At 47.4% G+C, this 20,924-nt stretch overlaps 1 protein-coding gene across 1 annotated transcript; it reads left to right on the top strand.

The window, feature by feature from the left end:
• Positions 1 to 894: 894 nt before the first annotated feature.
• On the top strand, positions 895 to 19,762 carry LOC140422742 (TLR adapter interacting with SLC15A4 on the lysosome-like). The gene is made up of 2 exons (XM_072507690.1): positions 895 to 1,085; positions 18,540 to 19,762. The coding sequence occupies exon 2, from the start codon at positions 18,548 to 18,550 to the stop codon at positions 19,469 to 19,471; it is 924 nt and encodes a 307-aa protein (XP_072363791.1). The 5' UTR covers positions 895 to 1,085; positions 18,540 to 18,547; the 3' UTR covers positions 19,472 to 19,762.
• The last annotated feature ends 1,162 nt before the right edge of the window (positions 19,763 to 20,924 follow it).

The raw sequence follows: 20,924 nt of genomic DNA, 5'->3' as shown, positions 1-20,924 counted from the left end.
CAGTCACGCTAAATTTCCAGATGAAGCCCTACAAGGCCAAGCATGGCTGGAAGCAACTTGTTCCAGCACAAATCTTTTAGCTAAACAGAAAGTTACTTCAGCATCGGCCAATCCTCTCCCTGTAAACGCTTTGAAACTTAAGCCAAGTGTAGATAAGTGTGAATATCATGTAGAATTACACGAGGAGCCACATTAAATAACTAACCAATAACATTGTCCATGCCCCTTTTAAACAGCGCTGTAGACTGTGCCTTCATTCCACATAACATCGTCTTCAACATTGTGAAATTCAGACATGACACTGGCTACAACATGCAGTTGGTAAAATGCAACACTGGAGTCAAATCAGCTTTGGGCCCTACTTCACATCACTATCTATTTGCTCTGTATGTTTCTAGTGTGTAATTGGGTGCGCACACACAAACCACTTTGTCAAGATGACGTCCTGTACACTTCCAGTCAGAAGATTGCATGTGTACCTCGGATTTAGATGGCTGTGTGGCCTAAAAACATGGGACACTGCCCATCCCATTTCAACTTTTAGACATCTCAGCGATTATTATAGCTTCCTCCCAGAACATGGAGTGAGAGACATAGTGACGATCTACGAAAATTCTACAATGGCTTCTAGCCATGTTAGGCCTCAACATCATCTCCTGGTTAAACTGTAAATATTCTTATGCACAGCCAGTGACTATTAAATCTAGCGGGTGATTTTTGATCCACTAAGAAGGATTTGGGATCTGAAGGGTTAACGTGTTAGTGGTGCAATATCGGATGCTTGCAAAACAAGGGGAAGTTATTCATAACAAGTCATGTGAACAGTTTCGTTCTGAGCAATTATATAGCTGCAACAAAGCCTCAATTTTTTTTTTTATTGGGTGTTAACTTATCGGACAATGACCATGTTTACATGTGGAAAACACTTTCCTTAGACCCATATATCTGAATTAGTGGCTCCTGTTGGCAAAAATTGGTATTTAGTGAATCTACTGGGGCCAAGAGTAAGATCTGTTTTGAGATAAAAATTCTCATTAATCTTCCATTGATAGGAAGAGCCCAAATTGCAGAACCACGCAAGTCTGGTAAGTGTAATTTGCTGATTTTGTTTAACGCTTTGGATTTCTTTTGTCGAAGGTTTCAGGGAAGTCACTACAACTGCATTAAGAAGGACTTGGTTAAGTGTAGTGAGTGCTTCAGTCGGAAACCATTGGGCTGCTTAGTTTCAAATGACGTTTAACTAATCTGTATTTCAATTCATAATTATCTTTAAATTAGCACTTGGCGGAGGAAATTGGAATCCTAACTTACCTTCCTCCTGAACGGGTAGGACAGGGGTCATGACTAGAGTTTCAAAAATCTGAAAGATGCCTCCAACCCTACCTTGCATATGCCCATATCAGCTTTAATGGAGATAGGCTGAAAGGGGGTGAGTGGTGGACAATTAACATGCATGAAGGTGGGTTAATTATTCAATATGTTGATGTCATATTATTTGCAGCCATTTAGATTTAACGGTTGTGAGCCAGGCTTCCCAGGGCTCTCAGGAAACCTGGCAGCTAGAGGGAGGGGAGGAAAGATGGAGCCAATGTGTAAGTGGGCTTTCATATCTACTTGTGAGCTGGGAAGAGCAGGAATGCTTCCCCAGAGCTTCTTCAAGCTAACCTGAGAAAATCCCCATGATCAATCTCACTCTTCATGATATCTTCTTGAGTTTTCACGCCCCCCCCCACCCCCAAGATCATTTCAACCCACCTCTCTCCCAATCTGCTATCTCCCTGCAGACCTGCGCCCTCCTCCCAACCTACGATCTTTCTCCACTTTCTCCTGAGCCTTAACGACCCCTCAGCTGTGAATCTTTCAACCAACCCGTGATTCCCCGACATACAATATCTCTGACCCATGATGCTCCTGTGACCACTATCTTGCCAGTACCTATGTTTATTCCCCCTATCCTGTGACACTGCGCTCCAGCCCCCCCTCACCCCCGACCGACAATGCAGTCCTTCCCACCCGACTCCAGCCTCTCAACCTGATTGGCTGCCACCTGTGAAATCGCTATGATTCCCTCACACTGCCCCGACCTTGAGTTCCCTCTCTGCGTGCTCCCGAAATAATCTGAATTAAAACCACAATATAAAATCTCTGGCTTGCACGAACATTGTGGCCAACCTCTAGCACAGAATCCTTCCGTTCTGTGAGTCTCATTCTCATGTCTCTCTATTTCTCTGTCTTCCTCGTCATGCCTCTGAACCATATTGGTGAATAGTTCCAGCTCGGAGCCTGCCACGGAATTGAAATTCTTGCACATCCTCCCAACAAGTCAACTGACAAAACAAGTGACCTCCATTGTAACACCATTGCTGCCTCCAGCTCATGTAGCACCCCCTAACGAACCGTGACTCCAAGCCCACGGAAAGCTTATCGGAATTAAAGGGAGGCACTTGCCTCTTAAAGCTCGGCAACGCCAGGCCTCCCACAGCTGGCACGGTGGGGGGAGGAGGGGGGTTAATGCCACCGACAGAATCAGTCCATCTTTTTTTGTGATGGACATTCTGTGACGTATTCACATTGCTGATCATTCATTAATGGTTCCAATGGCTGATGACACTCAGTTCCTCCTCGCCCAGTTATGTTAGCTGACAACCATGGAAATAGCTATTATATTTCCACAGATGCAGTATTACAAATGAGTCGGTGATGTCACCCAATGAGTCAGTGGTGACAGTAGACAGTGGGGTTGGGCTTGGCTTCGATCCTGATGCTTTGCAGAATGAGAAAATAGCTGGAGAACTGCAGCAGGTATAATAGGCGGTGGATTCAAACAGCCTGTGAAATTTATTTTTAAATCATGGAGCTCAAATTATCTCACTCAATCTTCCAATTTGTTTTTGGAGATAAAGGAAAAATGCTGTTTCACCGGAAAACATTCACTGCCTGCATTGCTCAGTAATATTGGATTAAAGATCTATAAAATGTTCTCCAATCATTTTGCAGTAGAGTCTGGTGCAATAAGTGTTCTTGTTCTTGCCCCATCTAATTGAGTTCTCCCAGTGAGCCAGAGAAGACAGAGCCAGGAGTGAGACACAGCTAAGAGTGAGTTTGGGAATTTGAATCTAGGTGGGAATTCGAAGCTGGGTGGGGAGGAAGTGCTTTTTATCCCTGGTAAGTGACTGGTAAGTACTGTTTCTGTTTTTCTGTTTCTTTTCATTGGTATATTTATTTATTTTTTCTTTGTTGCTTTTTGTTGTTGAAATTGTAGTTGTTGAAGTTAACCGAAGGTTTAAGACATGGCAGGAGATCTCAGACCCGTGTCATGCTCCTCGTGTGCGATGTGGGAACTCAGGGACACGTCCACTGTCCCTGGCTCCTTCACGTGCAAGAAATGTGTCCAGTTGCAGCTCCTGTTAGACCGCTTGACGGCTCTGGAGCTGCGGATGGACTCACTTTGGAGCATCCGCGATGCTGAAGACGTCGTGGATAGCACGTTTAGCGAGTTGGTCACACCGCAGGCGAAAGGTACTGAGGGAGATAGAAAATGGGTGACCAAAAGACAGAGCAAGAGTAGGAAGGCAGTGCAGGTGTCCTCTGCGGTCATCTCCCTGCAAAACAGATATACCGCTTTGGATACTGTTGAGGGAGATGGCTCACCAGGGGAAGGCAGCAGCAGCCAGGTTCATGGCACCGTGGCTGGCTCTTCTGCGCAGCTGGGCAGGAAGAAGAATGGCAGGGCTATAGTGATAGGGGACTCAATTGTAAGGGGAATAGACAGGCGGTTCTGCGGACGCAATCGAGACTCCAGGATGGTATGTTGCCTCCCTGGTGCAAGGGTCAAGGATGTCTTGGAGCGGCTGCAGGACATTCTGGGGGGGGAGGGTGAACAGCCAGCTGTTGTGGTGGACATAGGCACCAACGATATAGGTAAAAAACGGGACGAGGTCCTACAAGCTGAATTTGGGGAGCTAGGAGTTAAACTAAAAAGTAGGACCTCAAAGGTTGTAATCTCAGGATTGCTACCAGTGCCACGAGCTAGTCAGGGTAGGAAGGTCAGGACAGAGAGGATGAATGCGTGGCTCGAGAGATGGTGCAAGAGGGAGGGATTCAAATTCCTGGAACATCGGAACCGGTTCTGGGAGAGGTGGGACCAGTACAAACCGGACGGTCTGCACATGGGCAGGACTGGAACCGATGTCCTAGGGGGGTGTTTGCTAGAGCTGTTGGGGAGAGTTTAAACTAATGTGACAGGGGGATGGGAACCGATGCAGGAAGTTGGAAGGTAGTAAAACAGGGACAGAAATAAAAGGCAGTAAGGGGGAAAGTGTAAGGCAGAGAAGCCATAGTCAAAAATCAAAAAGGGCGACTATACAAGGTACAGTGACTGAGGGGAGCTCAGTGAATAGGACCAGGAATACTAAAAGAAATAAAACGGGAAGTGAAAACATTAATGGTAAGCGACGCGGCAGGTTGTTACATGAAGATATGGGTTCAACGACAAGGAAAATTAGGAGAAAGGTTAAGAGGAAATATAACTTAGGAGAGGTTACTGATCGAGGTGTTAAGATTCAGAACAGAGGTAAAAAAGCCAACATAAGTGTACTTTACCTGAATGCTCATAGTATTCGGAATAAGGTAAATGAGTTGATGGCGCAAATCATTGTGAATGACTATGATTTAGTGGCCATTACTGAAACAAGGTTAAACGATGGTCACGACTGGGAGTTAAATATCCGAGGGTATCAAACTTTTCGGAAGGACAGAGTGGATGGTAAGGGAGGTGGTGTAGCTCTGTTATTTAAGGATGACATCCGGGCAACAGTAAGGGATGACATCGGTGCTATGGAGGATAAGGTTGAATCCATTTTGGTGGAAATCAGGAATAGTAAGGCAAAAAAGTCACTGATAGGAGTAGTCTATAGGCCATCAAATAGTAACATGATGGTGGGGCAGGCAGTAAACAAAGAAATAACAGATGCATGTAGAAATGGTACAGTAGTTATCATGGGGGATTTTAATCTACATGTTGATTGGTTTAACCAGGTCGGTCAAGGCAGCCTTGAGGAGGAGTTTGTAGAATGTATCCGCGATAGTTTCCTAGAACAGTATGTAATGGAACCTAAGAGGGAACAAGCGGGCCTAGATCTGGTCCTGTGTAATGAGACAGGATTGATTCAGGATCTCATAGTTAGGGATCCTCTCGGAAGGAGCGATCACAATATGGTGGAATTTAAAATACAGATGGAGGGTGAGAAGGTAAAATCAAGCACTAGTGTTTTGTGCTTAAACAAAGGAGATTACAATGGGATGAGAGAAGAACTAGCTAAGATAGACTGGGAGCAAAGACTTTATAGTGAAACAGTTGAGGAACAGTGGAGAACCTTCCAAGTGATTTTTCACAGTGCTCAGCAAAGGTTTCTGTGGTGTTGGGTGTTCTGACACACAGATGAGCCAACACGGTTGTATATGGTACAACGCTATTTTATTTAAACTTACTATGTACAGTTTTGTCTTTGCACTCTGCACGTGGGGGTTTCCTGCTTGTGATGTTTTAACAGCTCTTTCTTGTTTCTTTGTCCCCAGACCTACTGACCACCAGGTGTCGTGCTCGTGCTTTTTATGTGGTTGGTGTTCTTGTCTGTGATTGGTTGTGGTGTTGTGTGCTCTGATTTGCCTGTTGGTGTGTCCATCATGATGTGTGTGTTTGAATATCATGACATCCCCCCTTTTTACAAAGATATGTGCCTACGTGGTAATAAATATGATCGTGTCGTGAGTGCATCTAAGAGTGTGTGTGTGTCGTGTGCAGCATGTGCATATGACGGAACTATGTACATGGGGCGATGTCGGGTGCGTCACATGAACCAAGTTGTACCATAACATAACATAAATGCGAGCGAGAGAAGAAGAAAAAAAAAAACTTGAACAGTTGTCCAGTCAGACGACATCTGGAACGATAAACAACAACAGGTTATCATGTAAAATTGTGCAACTTGTTAAACATATGAACGGTATTATAAGTCCAGTCTAATGGGCTTGCGACGAGTTCGGGTTGATCGCCTCAAGGGTGGATCAAGAACCACCGGCTGCTGTGCAGGCATGGCCATGGGTGGCTATGGAAAGGGCGTGATGTGCGGCAGCTCCACAAAGTCATCCTCGGAAGCCTGTTGAGGATCTGGCATGTGCGTACTGTGTGGCTGTGAGCGTGGAAGTCGGCGAAGGGCGCGCCGATTGCGGCGACGCACTGAACCATCCGGCATGCGAACCAGGAACGAGCGGGGAGCCACTTGTCGGAGGACTTCGGCCGGTGCTGACCAGCCACCATACGGTTGATGGACGCGTACTTTGTCTCCGGAGGACAGGGGGGGCAGGTCCGTCGCTCGTGTGTCGTACCGACTTTTCTGGCGATCACGCTGCAGTTGCATGTTCCGAAGAACCGCCTCATGGTCTGTTGTTGGTGCCAGGATGGAAGGTACCGTCGTCCTGAGGGAGCGACCCATTAGTAGCTGCGCTGGCGAGAGACCCGTGGATAGCGGGGCCGATCGATAGGCCAGCAAGGCAAGGTTAAAGTCCGATCCGGCAGCAGCCGCCTTGCACAGGAGCCGCTTGGCGATGTGGACACCCTTTTCAGCCTTCCCGTTCGATTGTGGATGCAGAGGGCTGGATGTCACATGAGTGAAACCATATGCTGCGGCAAAGGACGACCATTCGCGGCTGGCGAAACAGGGTCCATTGTCTGACATGACAGTCCTTGGAATGCCATAGCGAGCAAATGTTTCCTTGCAGGCCCCAATGACTGCGGACGACGTCAGATCATGGAGAGGCATGACTTCCGGGTAGTTTGAGAAGTAGTCTATAATAACGATGTAATCTCTGCCGAGCGCGTGAAATAGGTCAACACCCACCTTTGCCCAGGGGGACGTCACCATCTCGTGTTGTAGAAGTGTTTCCGGAGGTTGCGCCGGCTGAAACCTCTGACAGGTTGTGCAGTTGAGCACCATGTTGGCTATGTCTTCATTAATACCCGGCCAATATACCGCCTCCCGGGCCCTTCGTCTGCATTTTTCGACGCCCAAGTGGCCTTCGTGTAGTTGATGAAGAATCATCTGGCGCACGCTGTGCGGAATAACGATCCTGTGTGATTTCATAAGGACCCCGTCTATGTTGGTAAGATCATCTCGCACATTATAAAACTGGGGGCACTGCCCTTTGAGCCACCCTTCCGTCATGTGGCGCATCACTCGCTGCAGAAGGGGGTCAGTCGCCGTCTCTGCGCGTATGTGGGCCAGACTAGGATCATCAGCTGGCAGATTTGCTGCTGTGAGAGTTACGTGTGCCTCAATTTGACGCACGAACCCCTCCGCATCTGGTGGTGTGCTCACTGCTCGGGAAAGAGTGTCCGCCACGATGAGCTCCTTCCCCGGAGTGTAGATCAGTTCGAAATCGTACCTCCTGAGTTTAAGTAAGATGCGCTGGAGGCGAGGAGTCATGTCGTTCAGGTCTTTGTTAATGATGTTGACCAGGGGGCGGTGGTCAGTTTCGACCGTAAATCGTGGCAGGCCATACACATAGTCGTGGAACTTGTCCAGTCCAGTTAACAAGCCCAGGCATTCTTTTTCGATTTGCGCGTAGCGCTGTTCGGTAGGGGTCATGGCTCGTGAGGCATATGCAACCGGGGCCCATGACGACGTGCTGTCTTTTTGCAGGAGTACCGCTCCAATACCAGATTGGCTGGCGTCTGTTGAGATCTTTGTAGGGCGAGTCGTGTCAAAGAAGGCCAGCACTGGTGCCGTGACCAGCTTGTGCTTGAGCTCCTCCCATTCCCGCTGATGCGATTGGTGCCAGTTGAATTCTGTCGATTTTTTTACGAGATGGCGCATATTTGTTGTATGAGAAGCCAGGTTGGGAATGAACTTCCCAAGGAAGTTGACCATGCCCAGGAATCTTAAGACAGCCTTCTTGTCAGCCGGTCGTGGCATGGCTGTGATGGCGCTAACCTTGTCTGCATCGGGACGGACCCCTGACCTTGAGATGTGGTCCCCGAGGAATTTCAGCTCCGTCTGGCCGAAGGCACACTTCGCACGGTTGAGACGCAGGCCATTTTGTCGTATGCGGGTGAAGACACGTCGTAGACGATACATGTGTTCCTGCGGAGTGGTGGACCAAATGATGATATCGTCCACATATACACGTACCCCTTCGATGCCTTCCATCATCTGCTCCATAATGCGGTGGAAAACTTCAGATGCTGAAATGATGCCGAATGGCATCCGGTTGTAGCAGAATCTGCCAAAAGGGGTGTTGAATGTGCATCGTCTTCGGCTGGCCGGGCCCAGTTGGATCTGCCAGAATCCTTTGGACGCATCCAATTTGGTGAATATTTTGGCTCGCGCCATCTCGCTGGTGAGGTCCTCTCGTTTCGGGATGGGATAGTGTTCCCGCATGATGTTGTTATTCAGATCTTTAGGATCTATACATATACGGAGCTCGCCAGAGGGCTTCTTTACACAGACCATGGAGCTGACCCATGGCGTGGGCTCCGTGACCCTGGATAGGACCCCTTGGTCCTGAAGAATCTGCAGTTGTGCCTTGAGGCGGTCTTTGAGTGGCGCAGGAACCCTGCGAGGTGCGTGAACGACAGGGATGGCGTCCGGTCTGAGTCGAATCTTGTACGTGTATGGCAATGTCCCCATGCCTTCAAAAACCTCCTGGTTGTGAGCAAGGAGGGAATGGAGATTTGCGTGGAACTCAGCATCCGGGAAGTCGGATATCTCATCTGGAGAGAGAGACATAATGCGCTGTACCAGGTGAAGGACCTTACACGCCTGTGCGCCCAGTAACGAGTCCTTTGATGAGCCGACAACCTCGAAGGGGAGTGTGGCCGTGTACATCTTGTGGGTCACCTGTAGCTGGCAAGATCCTATGGACGGGATGACGTTCCCGTTATAGTCAACCATCTTGAGCCGGGATGGCGTGATGGGTGGTTTGACCTTCATGGCCTGGACTGCAGAATATGCAATCAGGTTGGCGGCTGCGCCGGTGTCCAGACGGAAGGTGACACGCGATCGGTTGACCGTCAGGGTGGCACACCACTCATCGGCTGGATTGATGGCATTGACCTTGTTGACATCGATGACGGAAACGCGGAAGGCATCCTGGTCATCTGCATCACTTAACTGGAAGTCTTGATGCGTGGGCTGGACGGTCCTGACTTGTCTGCGAGATTGTCGAGGATGCGCCGGATCCATGGGTTGAGCCGAACGACAGTGGGCTGCGTAGTGGCCCATCTTGCCACATCTGAGGCACTGTCGGTTTTTTGCAGGACATTGCCCTTTTAAATGTAGAGCTCCACAATTGCTGCACGTCATGACGTCACGGCGTTCGTTGCGCCACTGCGCATGCGCAGTGCGATCTTGCGGTGGGCGCGCCTGCGCAGTGCGTCTCTCGTTGTGGCCGTTATTTTTGGCGCGCACCTGCGCGGGAGACCGCGAAAAGCGCGGGAAGCGGCCGCTGTCGTCCGGGCCGTGGGTCGGGAAGTAATCAACGGCCTGGATGCGTTCGACGTCGTGGGCGGCCTGGCTTGCCGATTCGACGGCTGGGGACCCCCTCCGTGCCAACTCGGACGCCTGAAATTGGGCAAAACGGCAGGTAGCATTTTCGTGGAGGACACAGGCTTCCACAGCAGACGCTAAGGTGAGGCTTTTTATTTTAAGAAGCTGCTGGCGTAGGCCACTAGAGGCAACGCCAAAAACAATCTGGTCCCTGATCATGGACTCTGTGATGGTGCCGTAACCGCAGGACTGCGCTAGAATCCGGAGGTGCGTCAAGAAGGGTTGAAAAAGCTCCTCCTTACCTTGCAGGCGTTGCTGAAAGAGGTATCTTTCAAAACTTTCATTTACTTCAACTTGAAAGTGCTGGTCCAGCTTGAGGATGACCGTGTCATATTTGGACTGGTTTTCGCCCTCTTCGAACACCAGTGAGTTGAAGACGTCGGTGGCGTGCTGACCTGCGTAGAAGAGGAGCATTGCCATCTTCGTTTCATCCGAGGCACTCTGTTTTTCGGTGGCACGGATGTACAGGTCAAATCGCTGCCTGAAGAGCTTCCAATTGGTACCTAGGTTCCCCGCGACCTGCAACGGCTGCGGTCCGTCGGTGTGGTCCATGTCCAGAATGGCAGGTTAGTAGGCAGGTATCGATCCACTCCTGTACCATGTGGTGTTGGGTGTTCTGACACACAGATGAGCCAACACGGTTGTATATGGTACAACGCTATTTTATTTAAACTTACTATGTACAGTTTTGTCTTTGCACTCTGCACGTGGGGGTTTCCTGCTTGTGATGTTTTAACAGCTCTTTCTTGTTTCTTTGTCCCCAGACCTACTGACCACCAGGTGTCGTGCTCGTGCTTTTTATGTGGTTGGTGTTCTTGTCTGTGATTGGTTGTGGTGTTGTGTGCTCTGATTTGCCTGTTGGTGTGTCCATCATGATGTGTGTGTTTGAATATCATGACAGTTTCTACTAACAAAAAGGAAGGACGGTAAAAAGAGGGAAAATCGACCGTGGATATCTAAGGAAATAAGGGAGAGTATCAAATTGAAGGAAAAAACATACAAAGTAGCAAAGATCAGTGGGAGACTAGAGGACTGGGAAATCTTTAGGGGGCAACAGAAAGCTACTAAAAAAGCTATAAAGAAGAGTAAGATAGATTATGAGAGTAAACTTGCTCAGAATATAAAAACAGATAGTAAAAGTTTCTACAAATACATAAAACAAAAAAGAGTGGCTAAGGTAAATATTGGTCCTTTAGAGGATGAGAAGGGAGATTTAATAATGGGAGATGAGGAAATGGCTGAGGAACTGAACAGGTTTTTTGGGTCGGTCTTCACAGTGGAAGACACAAATAACATGCCAGTGACTGATGGAAATGAGGCTATGACAGGCGAAGACCTTGAGAGGATTATTATCACCAAGGAGGCAGTGATGGGCAAGCTAATGGGGCTAAAGGTAGATAAGTCTCCTGGACCTGATGGAATGCATCCCAGAGTGCTAAAAGAGATGGCTAGAGAAATTGCAAATGCACTAGTGATAATTTACCAAAATTCACTAGACTCTGGGGTGGTCCCGGCGGATTGGAAATTAGCAAACGTGACACCACTGTTTAAAAAAGGAGGTAGGCAGAAAGCGGGTAATTATAGGCCAGTGAGCTTAACTTCGGTAGTAGGGAAGATGCTGGAATCTATCATCAAGGAAGAAATAGCGAGGCATCTGGATGGAAATTGTCCCATTGGGCAGACGCAGCATGGGTTCATAAAGGGCAGGTCGTGCCTAACTAATTTAGTGGAATCTTTTGAGGACATTAACAGTGCGGTAGATAACGGGGAGCCAATGGATGTGGTATATCTGGATTTCCAGAAAGCCTTTGACAAGGTGCCACACAAAAGGTTGCTTCATAAGATAAAGATGCATGGCATTAAGGGGAAAGTAGTAGCATGGATAGAGGATTAGTTAATTCATCGAAAGCAAAGAGTGGAGATTAATGGGTGTTTCTCTTGTTGGCAATCAGTAGCTAGTGGTGTCCCTCAGGGATCAGTGTTGGACCCACAACTGTTCACAATTTACATAGATGATTTGGCGTTGGGCAAGGGCAATGTGTCCAAGTTTGCAGACGACACTAAGATAAGTGGTAAAGCAAAAAGTGCAGAGGATACTGGAAGTCTGCAGAGGGATTTGGATAGGCTAAGTGAATGGGCTAGGGTCTGGCAGATGGAATACAATGTTGACAAATGTGAGGTTATCCATTTTGGTGGGAATAACAGCAAAAGGGATTATTATTTAAATGATAAAATATTAAAACATGCTGCTGTGCAGAGAGACCTGGGTGTGCTAGTGCATGAGTCGCAAAAAGTTGGTTTACAGGTGCAACAGGTGATTAAGAAGGCAAATGGAATTTTGTCCTTCATTGCTAGAGGGATGGAGTTTAAGACTAGGGAGGTTCTGTTGCAATTGTATAAGGTGTTAGTGAGGCCACACCTGGAGTATTGTGTTCAGTCTTGGTCTCCTTACTTGAGAAAGGACGTACTGGCACTGGAGGGTGTGCAGAGGAGATTCACTAGGTTAATCCCAGAGCTGAAGGGGTTGGATTACGAGGAGAGGTTGAGTAGACTGGGACTGTACTTGTTGGAATTTAGAAGGATGAGGGGGGATTTGATAGAAACATATAAGATTATGAAGGGAATAGATAGGATAGATGCGGGCAGGTTGTTTCCACTGGCGGGTGAAAGCAGAACTAGGGGGCATAGCCTCAAAATAAGGGGAAGTAGGTTTAGGACTGAGTTTAGGAGGAACTTCTTCACCCAAAGGGTTGTGAATCTATGGAATTCCTTGCCCAGTGAAGCAGTAGAGGCTCCTTCATTAAATGTTTTTAAGATAAAGATAGATAGTTTTTTTGAAGAAGAAAGGCATTAAGGATTATGGTGTTCGGGCCGGAAAGTGGAGCTGAGTCCATAAAAGATCAACCATGATCTCATTGAATGGTGGAGCAGGCTCGAGGGGCCAGATGGCCTACTCCTGCTCCTAGTTCTTATGTTCTTATAAGAACATAAGAACTAGGAGCAGGAGTAGGCCATCTGGCCCCTCGAGCCTGCTCCACCATTCAATGAGATCTTATGAGATCTATGTTCTTATGATGCATCTCCCGCTCTGGAGCAGTGGTTAATTTGACAGAAACCTGGTGCTGAGTACTGAGGTGAGACAGGCCAATGATGCAATTGCACAAATGACACTAAATTGGCAAAAAAAATTCAAAGTCCAGACATTCACCTTCCACCATTCTGAGAGTGGTTTGATAGCAAGGTAACGGAGGTGTTAACTATCTACGAAGGGTTAATTGCCACTAGTTCATCTATAGCGGACTCCGACAAGCGGAAAGAAAATCCCCAGTGGTGGAAACCGATGGGGACCATCGGTCCTAGGTCACCTGCCCCTCCAATGCTACACTTGCACACGTCAGGTCTCAAATCACTCATGCCTCATATTATATTTGAAAGAAACGTAATTTGTAATTGTGCATAATATCATTGCAGCGTTACTGGGAAGGAGCCGAGGAGGATGACGAACTGAAGAGCTGTCACAAATTTAATGGACTAAATGGCCTCCTTCATTGCTCTATCATGTAATGATATCTGATGCAGTGCATGGGAAAAGAGGCCCTTTTCATTTGCTGAATTCTTCTGTTAATAATTTGAAACATTTTGCTCAAGCAGAGTGGATTATTTTTTATCCATTTGTAGGATGTGGACTTCACTAACTGGGCTTGCTAAGCCATTTCAAGAGTCAACTACATTGCTGTGGATCTGGAATCACGTGTAGGTCAGACCTAGCATGAACAGCAGATTTCCTTCCTGGGACGGTAGGGTAGCACAGTGGTTAGCACAGTTGCTTCACAGCGAAAGAGTCCCAGGTTCGATTACCCACTGGGTCACTGTCTGTGTGGAGTCTGCACGTTCTCCCCGTATCTGCGTGGATTTCCTCCGGGCACTCCGGTTTCCTCCCACAAGTCCCGAAAGACGTGCTGTCCGGTGAATTGGACATTCTGAATTCTCCCTCAGTGTACCCGAACAGGCGCCGGAATGTGGCGACTAGGGGGTTTTCACAGTAACTTCATTGCAGTGTTAATGTAAGCCTACTTGTGACAATAATAATAAAGATTATTATTACAATCTTTAAAAAAAAAGTTAAATTTAGAATACCCAATTCATTTCTTTCCAATTAAGGGGCAATTTAGCGTGGCCAATATACCTACCCTACACATCTTTGGGTTTGTGGGGTTGAGGTACACGCAGAATCAGAGAGAATACGCAAACTCCACACGGACAGTGACCCACCATGCTGCCCGCCATCGTTACAATCTTTGAAGTGAGAACGTTTTTTGTCTATTTCTTAAGAAAAGGAAGTATGATATCAAGTTGGGATGGGGATTCCCTCAGAGCTGGCCCAATTTTCCCACCCTAACCATTGCTCAGAGTATGGTAAGCTCGTTTTAACACTGGCAGCAAAGTTGCATCAGTGGAACGGGGATGTTTCAAAAATCTCCATGCCGTAAGATTTTGGAAGGCATCAAATCCTAAAAGGGAAATAGAACCATTCATACTCTAAAACGGGATATTGTTAAATCTTACTTACTGGAAAAACGCAGAAAACTTTACAGCAACTTTGAAAATTAGTCCCCTCTTTTACCCTATTCTTTGTTGAAGGCAAGGCAATCCTTTGATGCCTCTCTAAACTTCAGCTGTCAGTTTGGCTCATTTCTGAGCACTCTGGGGTTCAGGTCAGAAGCTCATGGGTTAAAACCCCACTCCAAGGGTGACACCTCACTGAGGACTTAAGTGTTGCATTGGTAATCCTTCAGATGTGATGCTAAACTACAGAGCTGTCCACCTGAGGCTAGATCTTTAAGCCTGGATGAGGGCAAGCATGGAGATGAGAAGGCCCAGAATTTGGCCTTGCTGGCCAGTATGTCAGTTCTTTGCCACCATGCCTCAGTATTTTCAGGTGTGTCAGGGCTACCTGCCCAGAAACGGCAGCTGACTAATTAAACCCATTTAAAGGCCGATCTGGAATATTTTTATATTTACAAATCTAAAAGGTTATATTAAAGGATCTCCACATTGAGGCACCTTCTCTTTCACTGACCTTATGTTTCTTCTGAGCCGGGGATCTGGCAGAGGAGCTCCTATTGACCCCTTGAGAGCCTGCCGGCTGTCTCGCAATTAATTGACCGATTCAAGGAAGATCATTGCCAGTTGATTGTTCCTCCCCACAGTGCGAGTTTTTGACTCTCATTTGATCTTGACGTCTGGGTCTCAAAGCACATTGGAAAATCCCACACCTGCTGTTAGGGCAGTACTATAGCACAGTGGTTAGCACGGTTGCTTCACGGCACCAGGGTCCCAGGTTCGATTCCTGGCTTGGGTCACTGTCTGTGCGGAGTCTGCAAATTCTCCCCATGTCTGTGTGGGTTTCCTCCGGGTGCTCCAGTTTCCTGCCACAAGTCCTGAAAAACGTACTGTTAGGTAAATTGGACATTCTGAATTCTCCCTCAGTGTACCCGAACAGGCTCTGGAATGTGGCGACTAGGGGGCTTTCACTGTAACTTCATTGCAGTGTTAATGTAAGCCTACTTGTGACACTAAAGATTATTATTGTTATTATTCTGAGATCTTGCTTTGTGCAAATGACTGCCATGTTTGCCAACATTTAGAGGAATTGACAACCATACAAATGCTAGTCCCTGCTTTCTCCCTGTAGGTGGCATGAGTCATTAGGGGAGGCGGTGCCATTGTCACTGGACAATTATCCAGAGATCCAGTCTGGCCTAGCAAACCACACAGTTCAAGGACAATTAGGGATGGGTAATGAATGCTACTCCAGCCAGTGACACCCACATCCCTTGAACAAATTTAGAAACATGTGCAGTCAAACCCAATATTACAGGGTGTGGTAATTTGCTCATGCTGACCCGTTCACTCATCATACTATCTGATATTCTGCTCGCTTAGTTCCCAATTGCTTTTCCAACAATTGAAGTTTCCACATTCCACAGTTGTTGAATTCTAAGTGTTGCAGTTAATGGTCAGGGAGCAGATAAAACTGAATTGCAATTTCATCCATTTTCAAGGCTGGTTCAATCACTTGTATGCCAGTACGTGTCACTTCAATTTTCCCATTAACTGGAGGAGATCTTGGGTGGGACTTAAAACCCACGCAAACACGGGGAGAATGTGCAAACTCCACACGGACAGTGACCCAGGGCCGGGATTGAACCTTGGACCTCGGCGCCATGAGGCAGCAGTGCGAACCACTGTGCCATCTTGCTGCCCTGCTGTTGGAGAAGTTGATGAAGAAGGATAGTGTGAGGTTGAGTTAGAGTGTAGGTTGTATTAGAGAGAGATAACTAATTACTGCAACATAGATTCAATACTATTTTTTGTTAGCTGTTACTCAGTAAAGTGTGTGAACCATTTCAAGTAGTGTAAAATAAACTAGCTTTGGTTTAAACATGTAGCTTTATGTTCTTTGTAAACACTACAACTTTGGCTATCTTGGAGAACAATACAAGGAACATAACAGCTTGCTGAGCCATTTCAGAACTAATCACATTGCTGTGGGTCTGGAGTCACATGTAGGTCACACCGGGTAAGGACAGCAGATTTTCTTCCCATGAAGGACATTAATGAAGCAGACAGGTTTTGAATGACACTCGACAATAGCTTTGTGGTCATCACTAGCCTATTAATTCCAGATTTTTATTGGATTCAAATTTCACCATTTGCCACGATGGGATTCGAACCCAGGTCCCCTGGGTCTCTAGATTGTCCAAAGACAATGCCACTATGTCACCATCTCCTGCTACCTTTAAACATTAATACTGAAGGAGCAATTGCTGCCATAAGTTGATAACTATGCAACTCAATGGCCATTCTTATATTTGGGCCTAAACAGCAAGTTTTAGTGTATGATGTTCAATCGGAGGGACACCAATGTGGAGATCGATCTTGCCCAATATTTCAAAAACTCCGTTATGTATAATTCAGATATGTGGAACCAACTGCAACAACACTTCAGATTAACCAAAATGTCCATTAAGGTCCCCATCTGCGATAACCACAGGTTCACGCCTGCGACACTGGATGCCACCTTCAAAAGGTGGAGACAGGATGGGGAGACGCTGACAGTTAGGGACTTGAATGCTGACAACAGACTGACAACACTCGAGGAACTAACAGAGAAGTTCCAGCTGACAGAGGGAAACAAGCTAAGATAAATGCAGGTCAAAAACTTCTTACGTAGGGAAACAAGGACATACCCACTTCCATCACAACAATCATTGCTTGAGGACCTACTGGAAGCGGACATCTTAGGGAAGGGGAACTGCAGCGACCTGTGTGGGCGACTACTGGGAAGAGCACACATACTACTAGATGAGACAAGGGAAAAATAGGAGGACTTAGGGTTTGAAATAGGGTGGGGAATCGCTCCTCGGCCTTTTGGCTAAGATGAGCGTGAGGTTGTAATGCCTGGATCTGGTATGTCTTTCTTGTGGGGACCATCAATTGGATTCAATTTGAATTGGTTTTTGGAGCAGGAAAGGAGCTAGCTTCGGGATTTGCATCTGAGCTCTGGCTTTGTAACTCTGATAACGTAATTTTAAAAAAGAAATAGGGTGGGGACTCTGGAGCGAAGCACTGCATTGGGTCAACTCCACCCACTTGCGCAAGGCTAAGCCTAATGCAGCTGAAAGTGGTACACAGATCTCACTTAACTAGAACCTGACTGAGCAGGTTCTTCCCGGAGGTGGAGGATAAATGTGAACGGTGCCAAGGAGGCCGGCCACCCACGCCCACATGTTCTGATCTTGCCCCAGACTTGTCGGGTTCTGGACAGCCTTCTTTGAGGCAATGTCCAAGGTGGTGGGGATGAGGGTGGAGCCAAGCCCGAGAGTGAGTCTTCGGGGTCTCAGAAAAGCCAGATCTCTTCAAGGGGAGGAGGGCTGACGCCTTTGCCTTTTCCTCTCCAACCGCCCGCCGGAAAATCCTGCTCGGCTTGCGATCAGCAGCACCACCCAAAGCTGCAGACTGGCTGTCCGACCTGTTGGAATTCTTCCAGATGGAGAAAATCCAGTTCGCCGCCCGGGGGTCGGAAGAAGGCTTTCACAAAACATGGGAGCCATTCACCCAGTTGTTCCAAGACCTGTTTGCAGCCAGCAGCCAGTAAACCAGCGGGAGCTGAAAGCCACAACACAACAATGAATGCCAATGAAAGGGGGGTAGGGGGAGGGGTGGAGGGAACAAATAAACATGGAGCCCAACCAGGCTCAGCAAATAACAAAATATGCGGCGTCACGCCAATCATACAGGAGCGAACTATAAGAGCTGAATAGGAAAGGGGTCACGCAGGTGATTAGAAGGAGAGGGGGTTCAGGAAGAAAAGGGAGGGGAAGAAGGTTGGGGACCCTGCTGGACGTAAGTACCCACTGGTGATCGCAAAATAAGAAGCCACATCCAATGTAGCTAACAAAAGACAAATGATGTATGTATAACTTTTCTCTTTTTTCTTTCTCTTTTTTGCTGTTTTCAATGTATGCTTACGATTGCCTTTGTTTTGTATAACATAAAAAATCCTTAATAAAAACATTTTAAAAAAATATATACAATTCAGGACACGAATCTTGAGGGTAAAGTTCAGGGAGGGAGGAGCTCCTCCTACTCATGTCTTTGCTGCAATGTTCGTTGACATTCAACAAAAATTCGGGTTTATGCACCTAAGTGGGTTTCCCATTGAGGCTTCGTTGGCAGAAGCTCCAAGTAAATTCAATGCACCAGTCATGCTTTATCGTTCGTAGTTTTTGTATTCCCTATCTCCTGAATGCTCTCACCAAGTTTCATTACCCTCAATGTCACCCCAAAAGATCGGAAGTTATTATATGCAATAGATTTTTTTGATAACTCATTTATCATTGGCTTCCATTTGGCTTTGTGTCTCAACAGCGCCCGCCATGTTAGCTGAAGGGTTCCTCACTGGGATCGGTTATAGCCATCACCAAAAGGAGTCGGCCCACCAGGAGAACTGTGTAAACTCTAACAGGGGACGTAAGACTAGCATTGGCTCCTGGGAAGAGCTCTTCAGCTCATTGGAGCTCACAGAGAGCCTTGAACATGAACCGCATAGCGCAGAAGAAAATAGTCAAAGCAGATTGGCTACATTGGAAGGCACCATTCACATGAAGGGAGAATCACTCCAGTTTCAAAGTGAAAATGCAGCAGCAGACGTGAATACCAGGGCACCCATGTTTGAAAGAAAGACTTCTGATATTTTAGACATCCCAAAGTCTGCCAGGTGCAGCGGAAGCGATATGGATTTGTACCGATCGTGGTCTACCACTTGTCAGAGTTACACAGATCTACAGATTGGAGGAGACAATGTCACACCCAACAGTCCTACGAATTCATACTGCTTTATGGATCATGATTACGAAAGCTGTGATTGGCCCACCCTTCAGCTCAAGAACCAATCTGTGGGGCCGTATATACCTGGCTCTTGGTATGAAGGCAGGCAACGTTCTGGAACAGATGCGTTCTTTAACAGTGACAAAAGCATTGCCCTGCTTAAAGAACCATTGTCCAATTCTGTGCTCAATGGGTACATGGAGAAAAAGATTACAGAACTCTATAAACAGTACCTTGAGGACAACATGGCGCAGTGCGCATCTCCAACAAAAATACTGGGTTCCCACTTCCTGATGACCAACATTGATCAAATTAGCCTGCAGATTTCTCATGAGAAGAATCTGGAGCCCACAAAAGCTAAGGATATTGTTCTACAGTGTCTTCTTAGTGTTGCATGTGCGACTAATTCATCTGATATCTGTACCCCGAACTTACAGATATCAAGCCAGCAAACTGATAGGCTGGCATTTTGAACTTATCAGCAGAATTGTGACCAAGGTGACTTTTGAAATCCGTCTTGTAGCTCCAATTTAAATGGGACAATTGTCTGAAATTGGACAATGACATTCATGAGGTAATATTCTTCACAAACCTGCCTCTTGGCTCCCAGAACCGGAACCAGACTAAGCTGCTCAATGTGACGATTAATGAGGAAATAATTACCTCATATAGAACTTCATTTCAATGTATTGCTCAAAATTGGATTTTTCAATGTGACCCATTTCCTACTGGATTAAATCAGCACATTGGATAGTAACTTAAAACCAAGTGTTAGATATATACATTGTGCTTCAAACTTTATGGACAGGATACTCCGCTTCACGATGACGGAAGCGAGAATCACGATAAGGCGCAGATTTGTCCTGATTCCAACGCCATGCTCTGGCTTCTCGCTGGCCGCGTTATCGAGAATTACGCCACGCACCGGCGGATCCATACAAAACTCATTTGCATGGATTTTGATATCATTAACGGCTTGGACACTTCTGGTCCACCCGTCCACGATGCTCCACCCCTCTTAGGCAAAAGTCCTGTGAGCACAAATAATAATAATAATCACTCATTGTCACAAGTAGGCTTCAATTAAGTTACTGTGAAAAGCCCCTAGTCGCCACATTCCGGCGCCTGTTCGGGGAGGCTGGTAAGGGAATTGAACCCGCGCTGCTGGCTTTGTTTTGCATTACAAGCCAGCTGTTTAGCCCATTGTGCTAAACTTGCACTAAATTAGTGCAAGCATTTACAAGCGGGGCCTGGGTGCCATGGCTGCGGAGGCTGAAATAGTCGAAAACATTGTAGGGATTACTGGGGGGGGGGGGGGGGGCGGTGTCCGACGCTGGGGGGGGGCTCCGCTCTGTCCTGGCCCGCGATCGGGGCCCAGCGATCGGGGCCCAGCCTCTCGGGCTGGGGGCCTCCTTTGTTCCGCGCCGGCCCCTGTAGCCCTACGCCATGTTGCGTCGGGGCCGGCGCGGAGAAGGGAGACACTGCGCATGCGTGGAAATTGCGCCGGTCCCATTGCGCATGCGCGGACCCCGCGGCGCTCATCTGACACCGGGATCGGCAGCTGGAGCGGCATGGGACGCTCCAGTGCCATGCTGGCCCTCTGTAGGGGCCTGAATTGCTGATCCTTAGGCCATGTTGACGCCGTCGGGAAACGCAACGGCGTTTATGACGGCATCAACACTTAGCCTCAGGATCAGAGAATCCCGCCCGGAGTGTCCCCCTTGGGATCAGGGTGGCCTCATTCAGACCATTATTGCTGCCATATGTGTTTGAAATGCACCCCTCTGGTGCTACTTACAGGCTCCTGGCTGCTCACACTGCTGAGTGCTGCCTGTGTCCTTTACATGCTCAGAGAGCCTCTGGTCATCTGGCAGCCCACCCAGATCACTCCTCTGGACACCCTCATACCTCAGCTGTTTCATCAAG

This window comes from Scyliorhinus torazame, chromosome 5, assembly GCF_047496885.1.
Source record: "Scyliorhinus torazame isolate Kashiwa2021f chromosome 5, sScyTor2.1, whole genome shotgun sequence".
NCBI classification, from domain to species: Eukaryota; Metazoa; Chordata; class Chondrichthyes; order Carcharhiniformes; family Scyliorhinidae; genus Scyliorhinus; species Scyliorhinus torazame.
The sequence above is the reverse complement of the archived record's forward strand: the minus strand, read 5'-3'. Positions and strand labels throughout refer to the sequence as shown.

Coding starts and splice junctions, on each gene's coding strand:
- LOC140422742 (XM_072507690.1), top strand. CDS start 18,548: ATGTTAGCTGAAGGGTTCCTCACTGGGATCGGTTATAGCCATCACCAA.